General features: G+C 44.2%; 1 protein-coding gene across 2 annotated transcripts in view; it reads left to right on the top strand.

Moving 5' to 3' along the window:
* The window catches only part of SAMD12 (sterile alpha motif domain containing 12), a 430,287-nt gene that overhangs the window by 229,676 nt on the left and 187,887 nt on the right, over nt 1–12,724 (top strand). For both annotated transcript variants that reach the window (XM_065903151.1, XM_065903150.1), the window contains exon 4: nt 10,511–10,651. In XM_065903151.1, the coding sequence (XP_065759223.1) occupies nt 10,511–10,651 (141 nt within the window). The remainder of the gene's footprint in view (nt 1–10,510; nt 10,652–12,724) is intronic.

Below are 12,724 nucleotides of genomic sequence, written 5' to 3'. Positions count from 1 at the left end.
TGTATTCTAACATAACAAAAGTGTATCAGAATTGCACATCTTAGGGGGGAAAAAGCCAGACTGACCTGTCCACTGTCATCCACCTAGTCCCAGTTGTCCCATAAAGGGTTCCTCTTCACACAATTATGTTATCCTGACAACATTTGAGTCCATAATTGGATAAGGAGGTGAACCCAGGTGCATCAAACATACAGAAGTATGCAGTTGGTGTTAAGGTATATTCCACATAATTTGTAAGGTATCATAATTAAAATACCAAAATATGCCAATAATTAACTTTTTGAAAATAAGTTACCATAGGTTCTGATTATTCTTCCTCACCTATCTCCTGATGGACTTTCTTGAAATGGTGATAAGCAGACAGGACAGCAGCTCAACCGAGAATCGCAGATAAGCTTGACTCTGACAGTCAAGATTCTCTTGAGTATGTGTGGTACAGATGAGCTTAGCTTGCTCCCCACCCTCTCCCCCTGGATATTGACTTTTATCAATGAGAAACCCAAGGGTGTCTGACTTCAGGCAGGGCTGTATTCAGGAAAGCAAATACTGTTATCTTATCTACCTCCCTCTCTTCCTCTGCTTTCACCACCCCCCTTCTTCTTTTCAGCTCTTCTCTCTCTGTTGGCTTAATTCTCCAGCAAATTCTCTCCATATGGTGGCAGAGACAGCTGCTGACAGCAAGTCTAAGCTTGCCCCTTGATCTAAGAAAGACAGAGAGCATCCCTGTTTAGAACCATAATCATCCTAGTAAATGTTATTGGCCCTGTCTGGGTCACACACCCAGCATTAATTTAAGAAATTTGTTCAGTGCCTCCATTGAGTCAGGCTCTAGCTAGCTGATTTAAACCTTCTTACATAATGGGAGATGGGAAGGGATCAGAAAATAAAAGGTAAACATAACAAGAAAATGATGCAGTACTTGAAAAATCCTGCAGGGACTTTTTAACTTAGTGAAAGCCCACCAGGGCTTCCCAGGTGGCACCAGTGGTAGAGAACCTGTCTGCTGATGCAGGAGACATAAGAGATGTGGGTTCGATCCCTGGCTCAGAAAAATCCCCTGGAGGAAGGCATGGGAACCCACTCCAGTATTCTTGCCTGGAGAATCCCATGGACAGAGGCGCCTGGTGGGCTACTGTCCATAGGGTCACACAGAGTCAGACACAACAGAAGGGACTAGGCATGCACGCAAAAGCCCGACCAGGTGAGGAGGAACAGCCCTCTCCACCAAAAGCAAAAGATGAGATTTCAATCCCTGGTACAGACATAGACCTATGAGGAAGGAGGGATGAAGCTGTTTCACGGCTCCCCTCAAAGACCCCTCATTCCCCTGTCATTCTCCACTGCAAGGGGAGTGGAGGGGTGATCTCAGTGTAGTGCATCGTGAGGTTATTCTCATGTTCCCACTGCTTGCCTTTAAGTCCTCAGGCACAGTAATCACTTCCTGACCCTCTTTTCCTGCCTGAAAATTGGCAGAAGTGTCAGGCTATGTAAAGAATTCCTGGGTGGCAGTTTACGGAGGTAGTTAAAGAGCGCGGCCTCTACATATTTTTGTCTCCTAGATCTGCAGCTTAGTAAATATGTGACCTTTAGCTATGTTTAGTAGCTTTTAATTGATTATAGATAATAATAGTATCTTCCGAGAGTTGTTGAAAATGAGGTAATCCATGTAGAGCCCTTGGAACAGTGTTAAATGTTGCTATTATTGTGAGGAGGAGTGGAAGGAAGCAGGGGGAAGCATCGTCAGGCAGCCGGAGAACCGGAGTGCCCAGGTAGCACACACGTGGCATCGTCTTGGTGGGTCCAGTTTGCCAAGGGCACGTGTTTGCATTTGTCATTTGATCCTCACAGTCACCTCCTGAAACAGGGTCATTTTTAGCCCTGTTTTAGAGCTGCGGTGATTAAGACTCACATATGCTTTCCGGAGCCTTTATCTGCACCATTTAGCTCATAATCCCATACTTTTGTGTTTATGCTTCTCTCCTTGTATCGTACCGTTGTTCCAGAAATTGTGACTTTGGAGTCATGGTGAGACTGAAGAAACATGGGTTCAGGCTGTAGTACCTGGTGGTGTGCCCAGCCCGTCACTCCGTTACTTTGGCCCAGCCAGGACTGGGGTAGAGCCGGGGGCATCCACCTGGTGATCCTTTACCAGGATCAGATTTGGAGCTGGCCCCATGCACAAATGGCTGTTTGTTTGGGGAGCTGTTCAGTGACCTCTACTTCTGCAAGAAGAGAGGCCCTGTCATTCACTCTTCGGGAAAAGTGGCATTCCCTGCTCACTTGTAGGTGCATCAAGACTCTCCGGTAGGGTCAGAGCGGAAGCCGCATCCTCCGCCCCCTCCTGCTTACCCTGAAATTCCCATCAGGCCTTGCAACATGCAGTCATTCATCTTTGAAAGCTGTGCCAGCAGTTCTCTGAACAGAAGGTAGGGGTCACCTAAACCAGAGACCAGACCAGACACGTGTCTAGACATAAGTCTCCTCCCATTTCCTGTGTGGTTTTAGTCAAGTACTTGCCCTGAGCCTCATTTCCTCTTGGGAAACACAATGAACCCTTTGCCATACTCAGAACTCTCAGAGATTCCTTCCAACTTAAAACAGACTGAATAATGGTCATTTAGAGACACAGGTCCTAAGCCCTAGAATCTATGAATGTTATCTTATTAGGAAAAGAGACTGTTTGTAGATGGGATTATGTTAAGGATCTTCCCAGGAGGAGCTTTTTCCAGGATTATTTAAGTGGGCCCTAAAGTAAATCACAGGCTTCCCTGATGGCTCAGATGGTAAAGAATCTGTCTGCAATGTGGGAGATCCAGGTTCAATCCCTGGGTCAGAAAGATCACCTGGAGAAGGGAATAGCAACCCACTCCAGTATTCTTACCTGGGAAACGCCATGGACTGGCGGGCTACAGTCTATGGGGTCGCAAAGAACTGGACATAACTGAGCGACTAACACATACATACAAAGCAGATCACAGGCCTCTTTATAAGAAAAAGGCAGGATGAGATTATACACACAGAAGAGGAAAAGGTAATGTGAAGATGGAGGCAGAGATTAGAACAATGTGGCCACAAGCAAAAGGACCCTGACTGCCAGCAGAAGCTAGAAGCATCAAAGAAGGAATCCTCCCCTACAGCCTCCAAAGGGGAGTGTGGTCCCGCTAGCGTCTTGATTTCAGCCCAGTGACACCAAAGTTGAACTCTGGCTTCTAAACTATGAGGAGTGGATTTCTATTGTCTGGAACCCTGTATTTGTGATGGGTTAGGGCAACTATGGGAAACTAGGACACCACTCCCCAAGTCTATTGTCAGTTTCCCGTTCTTGCTCCCCATCTGCTCAGCAAAGCTTGTAGTCTCACTTGGTGCTTTTTCAAAAGCAGAAAAAGGCATTTGTCTTTTGTGAAGCCTATAGGAGGGCTTCCCTGGTGGCTCAGATAGTAAAGAATCTGCCTGCAATGCAGGAGACCCAGGTTCGATCCCTGGGTCAGGATTCTCTGGAGAAGAGAATGGCTACCCACTCCAGTATTCTTGCTTGGAGAAATCCACGGACAGAGGAGCCTGGTGGGCTACAGTCCATGGGGTCACAAAGAGTCAGACATGACTGAGCCACTAGCACTTTCACGTTCAAGCCTGTAGGAAGGTGAAGTGGTCATTTATTCCCAAGTTCTCTATGCCTTTCAACTTGGCAGGTGTTTCTATGTTCGACCCCAATAAAGTGCCACCCCGTCCCTCTATTACATTCAGTTTCTCATTGTTGATGTCCAACAATGACTCTTGCAGCAGAAAAGGCACTAGTTTAACAACCTTGAGATCATCAGTATGTGAGTAAAGAAGACCACATGCATTTAGTGACTCTGAGTACATCATTCGATAAAAACATCTCGGTCGTTACCGTGTACCAGCACGTGGGCAGCAGTGGGGCACGTGTGACACTGGAGAGCCTGACGGGAAAGATTCTTATTCTTGTGGAGCTGGCACTGTGTTAGCCCACACACATTACAGCTTCTGTGTAATGCTTACGCTTCAGTTGGGGCAAAATTCTGATTTTCCAAGATTGCTAGCAGAGCAGCAGACCCACGTTTCTGCTGGGTGAACTTCCTCTTGGAATGTTCCCTGGCTGGAACTTCTGCAAGGGGTTCTGGGAAACAGTTTTAGCACCCAAGACCACTGTTAGGGCTCAGCAGTACAGACCTTGGCTCATAAGAGGTCCCTCTGATTTCTCTAAATTCCACTGGAATGTGTGTGAGCTCACCTGACCCCAGTCACCTTAGTGCTTGGGATTGAGGAGAATATTGAACGAATGAAAACACTGTGGGCAGGAAAGAATATTTTAACTGTCCTCCTTTGTTTAATTCTATACTTTTCATCACTTCTCTAAATCCCAAGTGCTCTCACAAAAAAATATTAATGAAATAGCACTAATACTACCATGATTTCCTCCCTCTAGGACATCCTTTCTGGGATCAGTGACTCAACTTCCTGCCCTGAAATGGCGCCCCCAGCCATTGCTGACTCAGGTTGAAGCCTGAGTTCATCTCTGATATCTGCTGTTCTTTCACACCCCACTTGTAGATATTGTAACTCAAAAGTTTACTTCTTTTTAAAATTAATTTTTAGATCATTTTTAAAAGTCTTTGTTGAATTCATTGCAATATTGCTTCTGTCTTAATGTTTTGATTTTTCTGGCCACGAAGCTTATGAGATCTTAGCTCCCCGACCAGGGGTTGAACCTGCACCCCTTGCATCAAGAGGTAAAGTCTTAACCGCTGGGCCACCGAGGAAGTCCCTAGAATTCTACTACTTCTTACTATGCCCTTACCTCCACCCTAGATTAAGGCATCCCCGCTTCCTGTTTTGACTGCCCTGGTGGTGTGCTGACTCTTGCCATTGCTCCTCACTTACTCCCCACTCCCAGTTCATTGCCCACATAGTGACCCAAGGGAATCTTTGCATATATGAGATTATGCCCAGTTCATCCCTTACTCAAAACTGTCCCCGTTGAGAATAAAATCAGGAGACCTCACCAAAGCCTGGAAGGCCCTGTGTGATCTGGCCCCTACCTTTCCTTTTGGACCTCATTTCCTAGGTTCACTTCTCTTGCCTTCCCTGCCCTGACGCCAACCTTCCTGACATTCCTCTATTTGCCTTGACACTTCTGTATGTTCCAAGATCCCCTCTTGAGAGAGACCCCTTTCTTACCACCTTAACTGCAATAGCACCATCCTTCCAGTAGGGGGCCCTGTCTACCCTCATATATTGGTTTATGTGCGGTCGTCTTCCTCCCATAGGAAGGGTAAGCTCCACTAAGTCAGAAGATACTTTTCTTCCCTACAGCTCCAATACCCAGAGTAGGGTCAGGCATATGATGGGGCCCAGTAACTACTTCATAAAGGAAAGAAGTAAAAGGCATGAGAATGATCAATGTGAAGACCTTTAAGTTTCTGCCAACTCCAATCTATGAGTCTGTGAAAGGCTTAACAGCCTGGATCACCAAAATGCCATTTGGAACCAGTTGGAGTATCAGAAAATGTAGGTGATGCTTCCTTTTTCAAATTGGGTTGACTTTTCTCTCCCTCCCCTGTCCCCTTTAAAAAAATATATTTATTTATTTATTTGGATGTGACAGGTCTTAGTTGTGGCATATGGAGTCTAGTTCCCTGGATCAAACCCAGGCCCCGTGCATTGAGAACACAGAGTCTTAGCCCCTGGACCACCAAGGAGGTCCTCAGAAGACTTCTCTCTCCTTGATGCCTCCCTGTGTAGGCAACTGACCACAGAGCCAGGTGGTCAGTCAAGACACTGTGAGAAATGGCAGGACTATAAACGTCTCACAGCACTCCTCTAATTTCTGTCTGTAATAGCAGCCTCCTCATTCATCTAGATGCTGTTTAGTCACCAAGTCATGCCCGACTCTTCGCGACTGCATGGACTGTAGCCCTCCAGGATCCTCTGTCCGTGGGATTTCCATGGGTTGCCGTTTCCTTCTCCAGGGGATTTTCCTGACCCAGGGATCAAACCCGCATCTCCTGCTTGGCAGACAGAGTCTTTACCACTGAGCCACCGGGGAAGCCCATCTACGTGGTTATTGGACTCTTTAAAAAATCTTGGCTTTACCCAGTGGTCTTGGTCTGATTTACTTACTCATTACTTACTCCCTAAGTCCAGGTTAAATATACCCTACTCACTGATAGCTCCCTGATACCCAGACTAGATTAGCTCACCCAGTCTGGGCGCTCATATTTGCCCTTTCTGAACAGTGACGCACCTGTAAACATTGATCGCTATCTGCCTTGCATATCAGTCTGAAAGCTCCAGGAGTGACCCTGACTGTCTTGTTCCTCAGTATCCCCAGAGTGAATAGCAAAGTCACAAGGATACAGTCAGTGCTCAAAAATGTTTGTTAAATTAACAGTTGGATTTTTATGATAAGCAACAAAAAGTAACAATATAAATTGCCCAAAAAAAAGAGAGAGAATTGATGATTGTTGACTCCTTATCACTCCCCTGACTCACTCTTGTTTAGACACTCTATTTTGTGGTCAGCAGGAGCTGTTTGGTGAGGAGGCTGCCCAGGCATTTGCTCATGTAAAATATCTAATGCTTGTCAAGAGTTTTTGGAACCACAGACTTGAATGGTTCCATAAAAACCATCCAGGGATGGCAGCAAATCAGATTTTGTTCCTAAATTCCTTGGTGTACATATCATGATCTTTTCCAGAAGATATTTTATCAGGAAATTCTCATATAATTTCCCTTAATCTCTCTCCTGTAGTCTAAGACTTTTATTTTCTTACCAAGGAAGATAAAGCACAACTAAGGTATAGTAGTAAGAATTAGGAAATTTTCCTTTCTATCATTGGAAACAATAAAAAATAACAACAGCAAGAACACGTACGGTCTCAGGGTTTGATAGAACAACTTGAACAGCCAAGCATGTAAGACATGAAATGTTGATAGGTATAATTGTTCACACTATGTACCACATAGTGTGAAATGCACAGACTATTATAAGAGTTTTGTAACTTACCCATTCAGAACTGATGAGATAACATTCTGATTGGGCTTCTGTATCCACACTTTGATATGTCAGATGCATTCATGGAAAGGTTGAAGTTGGGAGTTCTTAGATGGGAGCATCTTTGTTCTTTGTTTGTAAACAAATCGGGCCATGCACACTGGAATAAAACCCTCCCTCTGACTGACTAGAACTAATGATGGACCAGCCAACCTCTCAGGACCGAAATTCTCATTTGCCCTGTCAACACCTCAGCAGAATGTTCCAGCTTGTGAAACCACAGCCCAAATAATGAGGAACAGAAAGGGAGATGATATCGACAATCTGCTGGTGGAAGGGATTTGGATAATCTGAATTGTGTGTTTCGTTTTTTAACCAGCCTTTTTTTCTGGTTGGGGGTGCCCCCCTCTGCACTGGGTAGCATGTGGTGTCTTAGTTTCCCGAGCAGGAATCAAACCCAAGCTCCCTATGTTGGAAAGTGGAGTCTTAACCACTGGACAATCAGGACAGTCCCCTAGTTTGCCTTTAAAAAAAAATGCAATATTCATTGTTGAGTTGAAGGCTTGTATAAAGCGCTAGATTCCTGCTATTTGGAGGTCAATTAGCCACATAAATGATACCCAAGTCCCATTATATGTTTTCTGAATGAAATTTCAAGACCAAGGTCTGATACTAGAATATTTGAAGGCAGGGCTGTCCTAGAAGCCTCGGACTTAGACTTACCACTCCTAGGCTCTCCACCTTGGAGTACACCAGTGCCCAGAAGTTAAGAAAGGAATTGGAAAAGAAATCTAAAGCCATGAGTTGATTTCTCAAAAACATGTTGAGCTCCAGTCACAAGGCCAGTTGCTACTGTAAAAAATTACTGCAGACTTAGTGACTTAAAATGACACAAATTTATTATCTTAGAGTTATAGGGATTAGAAGTCTAAAATGGGTCCTTGGGGGCAGAAATCAAGGTGGAGCCACGTTCCTTCTGGAGGGTGTGGGAAAGAATCCATTCCCTTGCCTTTTCCACCATGTAGAAGCTCAGTTCTTTGGCTCGTGGCCACATCACTCTAGCGTCTGCTTCTGTTATCACGTCTCTCCCCTCTCTGGCTCTTGTCTCCCTCTTTCACTTATAAGGACCCACGTGATTAGATTGGACCCACATGGATAATGTCAGATACTCTACCATCTCAAGATCCTTAATGAAATCACATTTGCAGTGTCCTTTTGGTCATATGAGGTAACAAACTCACAGGTCCCAGAGATGAGGACGGGGACCTCTTTGGCCGAAAGGGCATCATTCTGCCTATTACCGCAGACAGACACAATTACTTGAGAGTGTGTGTGTGTGTCCCTTGCCTCCTTTTTCATGGCCGCCATGACCTGCCTGCTCTTGCTAAGCTTCCTCAGGTTCCCCTTCCCCCACCTCTCTTTCCTCTTCCTCGTACAGATTTTATTGAGGTTTCAGATCACCACCCACCTCCACAACCTCCTGCACTCACTTCCTTACCAGGCACCCATCCAGAGTCAAATCAATACTGGTGTGGTTCTCATCAGTTCTCCCCATCAAATGTATCTCTTCCCCCCACTTCTACCTGGCACGTGACGGAAGCCAGTTCACGTGTGGACCCTTGGTGGGTGGGAAAGTTCCTGTGATTGCTTCTGGCCAAAGATTTGTCAGTAACTCTAGGCTGAGCATCTCATTGTTGCTCTGAGACCTTCCAGCACATCTCTTTCCCCTCTGACACAGTGATCAGCAGTTTTCAAAATAGATGGACTTGCAGTTGACATGAGAATAAGCAGGAAATAAACGTCATTGTAGCCACTTATATTTTGGGCCTACTTGTTCCTGCAGCATGGAACCTAACTTACCCTGACTAATGCATTTGGCGAAGATTAAAGGAAGGTAAAGAGCACAGGTTGCTCCTAACTGTTTCTCCCCATTCACCTGTCTCTACTCAGAAGACACTTAGGTTTCCCAGTTCCTGAAAAAAATGCCCATTAACCCCACCTTTGGGCTGTTGAATTTCTTTTTCAAGGAGGTAGAGAATTTAATTCCTGAAGGGTATAGGAAAGTGTGCCCAGAGACTTACCTTTAATCAGTGGTGGACTGTGTCTGTTATCATCAGTTAAAGTGAAAAAAGACCTGCAAGTCTGGTGCCTGGAGGTGTTGGAGGAGTACAGGGGGGTGCTGTGGCATTTAGCAATAATCATTCCCTTTATTTCTTACACTAAACTCTCCAAAGGGAGATGTGCTTATTCCAGGGCAGGCAGAGTGTGGAGAGAGTTGGAGAATTTGATAGAAATCATAGTAGCAAGGGAAGCATGCAGGACCCTACCCCCACACCAGGAAAAGAAGGGGATTGAAAGGAATCTATGCCAGGCTTCCCTGGTGGCTCAGATGGTTAAGAGTCCACCTGCAACGCAGAAGACCTGGGTTCAATCCCTGGGTTGGAGACGATCCTCTAGAGAGGAGAATGGCTACCTACTCCAGTATTCTTGCCTGGAGAATTCCATGGACAGAGGAGCCAGTGGGCTACAGTCCATGGGGTCTCAAAGAGTCAGACACGACTGAGTGACTTACCCTAACCAACTCTATGCCAGGCTGCCCAGGGCCCAGGGTGTCTTTTCTGGGGGCACTCACACCTGAGGCTCCTTGTTTTGTAGTGTTTTTGATGCCCACGCTCAGCCCTGCTGGACCCTCGCCTTGGACCAGTGACTGAGCTGAAGCATACCTCCCCAGGCTTCCCTGGTGGCTCAGTGGTAAAAATTCCACCTGTCAATACTGGAGATGCAAGTTCAATCCCTGGATCGGGAAGATCCTCTGGAGAAGGAAATAGCAACCCGCTCCAATATTGGGGAAATGTCATGGACGGAGGAGCCTGGCAAGCTTCAAGTCCATGGGTTCGCAAAAGCGTTGGACAGGACTTAGTGACTAAAAAAACAGTAGCATAGGTCCCACCAGCCAAAGACGGAACTCCAGCCCAGCATCAGGGGTGCATCACGGGAGGTGGTTGCTTGCCGATGAACCTGGAACCTTAGGTGCATGTATCACAGAAACATTATTGTAACCAGGTTAATCATTGCTGGAGTTTCCCTATAACCATGGTTAGAGCATCTAATTCTTCAGGCTGCTCATCAGTGACACGGGTTCCTATAGGCGAGTCTCAGAACCCATCACCCAACAGAGAGCACTGTTTCTATGGAAACCTGCAATCCATGACCCAAATACCCAGGTTAAAATGTTGCTGTTCTATTTAACTCAATGTGTGGGTCAGTCAGGGATTGCCAATACTAGATGAAAATTGAAGTGCTTTTTTAAACTTGTGGATTTTTTTTTCATTCTGCCTTTCCATTCCTGTCAGCAGGCACAAAGGAGGACCCCCTATTCTAAAGTGTCTGTGTTTAGATGGAGACTACTGTAGGGCAAGGTCAGCCCAGCGGAAGACGGAAATCCTTTCCAGCGTTGTTCATTTGCTTTTCCTTTTATTTCTTGAAACCCTGCAGGGCGAGCCCTGCTGAGACTTACAGACAAAAAGCTTGAGCGAATGGGGATCGCCCAGGAGAACCTCCGGCAGCTCATCTTGCAACAGGTGCTCCAGCTGAAGGTGCGCGAAGAAGTCAGAAACCTACAGTTACTCACGCAAGGTACCCTGCGGCTGCCTAGTGGGTGGATGTGAGGGAGGCGGGAGGAAAGAAACCCTTACCATCATTCAGAGGGGAGCTGGGGAAAAACCGAATTGTTTTGTTTTGGGGTTTTGGAGGGGTTTTTTTGGGCAGAATTTCTTTCATAAAAAAAAAAAATATATATATATATATATAGAGATAGATAGATAGATAGATTTAAAGGTCACTCCCCTCCTAAAATTTCTCTTTTTCATAGCTCACTAGGGGGAAGGAGGTACAGATGATTAAGGGATAAACAGAATTATCTGAGCTAATTTCAAGGTCATCCTTCACATCCAGCTATAGAGGTTGTACACTGCACAAGTCCCAAAGAGTACCTGTAACATAGATCAGGATACAGATTCTCCCCCTAGAGTTGTACAGTGTGCAGCTTGCACAACTGTCCAGTGCAGCCCAGCTATTGTAGTCTAACTACCCATTCTTCAGGGGCCTTGGAATTTGAGTGATACTGTGGTTCATATGGCCATGATATAAGAGGGATTTTTATTGTGTTTTGCTTTACTTCACTTTTCACTGACTAATGGGAGAAAAATATTTTAGAGGTATGTCTCTGTCCATGTGTGTATATATATATATATATATATATCAATATATATGTCTGTATATGTATGTGTGGGGACTTCCCAGGTGGCTCAGTGGTAAAGAATCTGCCTGCCAATGCAGGAGATGCAGTTTCCATCCCTGGGTCGGGAAGATCCCCTGGAGAAGGAAATGGCAAACCTACTCCAGTATTCTTGCCTGGGAAATCCCATGGACAGAGGAGCCTGACAGGCTACAGTCCATGGGGGTCCCAAAAGACTCAGACATGAGTTAGCGACTAAACAACAATAACACATATATATGTACATACATATGTATGTATACACACACTTTCTAGGAATTTTACAAACCCTATTTATCATCTCGAAAAGCAAATAGAATAAAAATTTTAAATAGACTATGGAGAATTTAAAACTGATTGCAACCATATAGTTCTAAAGAAGAATCATTAATAATTTCAATTTGTTGAAAGCGTTTAAAAGCCCTGTAACTGGAAGTGACAGAATAAAGTTGAATCTTGAAGAAAACTTTAAGGCACACTATATGTAAGTTATATGTCTAGGTAAGACCTCGTTGCTATCAACTGCCGTCAACTATAACCCTGTTATATTTTAATGTTCATTGTACACCATTTTGGATGAAAGGATGATAAAATATGTATTTTTGAGAGCCTTGGGTATTTTTCAATCTGTAGAATATTGTAATTGCATGCATACTGATATTGAAGAAATCTGGGTCAGCCAAGTTTCATGTTATTGCATTTAGATTAACCCAGTAATAGTCTGTTTGCCTAGAGGAAGTAAAGTACTGTCTGAAAGATGACCGTTCTAGAAGGATAGATACAGACTTCAAGTGATATGGAAATATATTGTTTATTTGGTGTGCATTATCTACTTTGGTCTCCAGAGACTTTCAATGGTAAATTTATAGTTAACAGGTACACTAAGTGACTTAAATGTGAATCCAACTTAGTGATATACTTTTAAGTTTCTCCTAAGAAGTACAGAGAGATTCAAAGATTTATCACAGGAATGTCCATTGCAGTGCTAGGGATAAAACTGAGGAATTAAAAACAACCGAGAAGTTCAGCAACACAGGGAGGATCAGATAATACTATGTAAATTGAGAAGATACAATAGAATGTAGTCATTGGAATTGTATCTTCAAGGAATATATGACAACATGGGAAAGTACTCAAAGTAATAGGAAGAAGTGGAAAAGGTCACATATAAAATTTCATTTATAATATGAGCCCAATTTTATAAAGACATATTTTTATATGCACATAGGAAAAGAGTTGAAAATGGTCTAGCCAGTATTTTGATAATAATTCTCCATGGGGAGTGACACTGTGGGTGATTTTGTTTTCTTTTTATTTTTCTAAATTTTTCAAATCTTGAAGTATAAATCCGTATTAAATTTTTAATCAGGAAACATACTCACATCATTTAAGCTTCAGTCACAAGTGTCATCCTGCCCGGTTCTGTTTAGCAT

Source organism: Muntiacus reevesi, chromosome 12, assembly GCF_963930625.1.
Source record: "Muntiacus reevesi chromosome 12, mMunRee1.1, whole genome shotgun sequence".
In the NCBI taxonomy this organism is placed as follows: Eukaryota; Metazoa; Chordata; class Mammalia; order Artiodactyla; family Cervidae; genus Muntiacus; species Muntiacus reevesi.
This window is presented reverse-complemented; position numbering and strand designations above follow the sequence as displayed.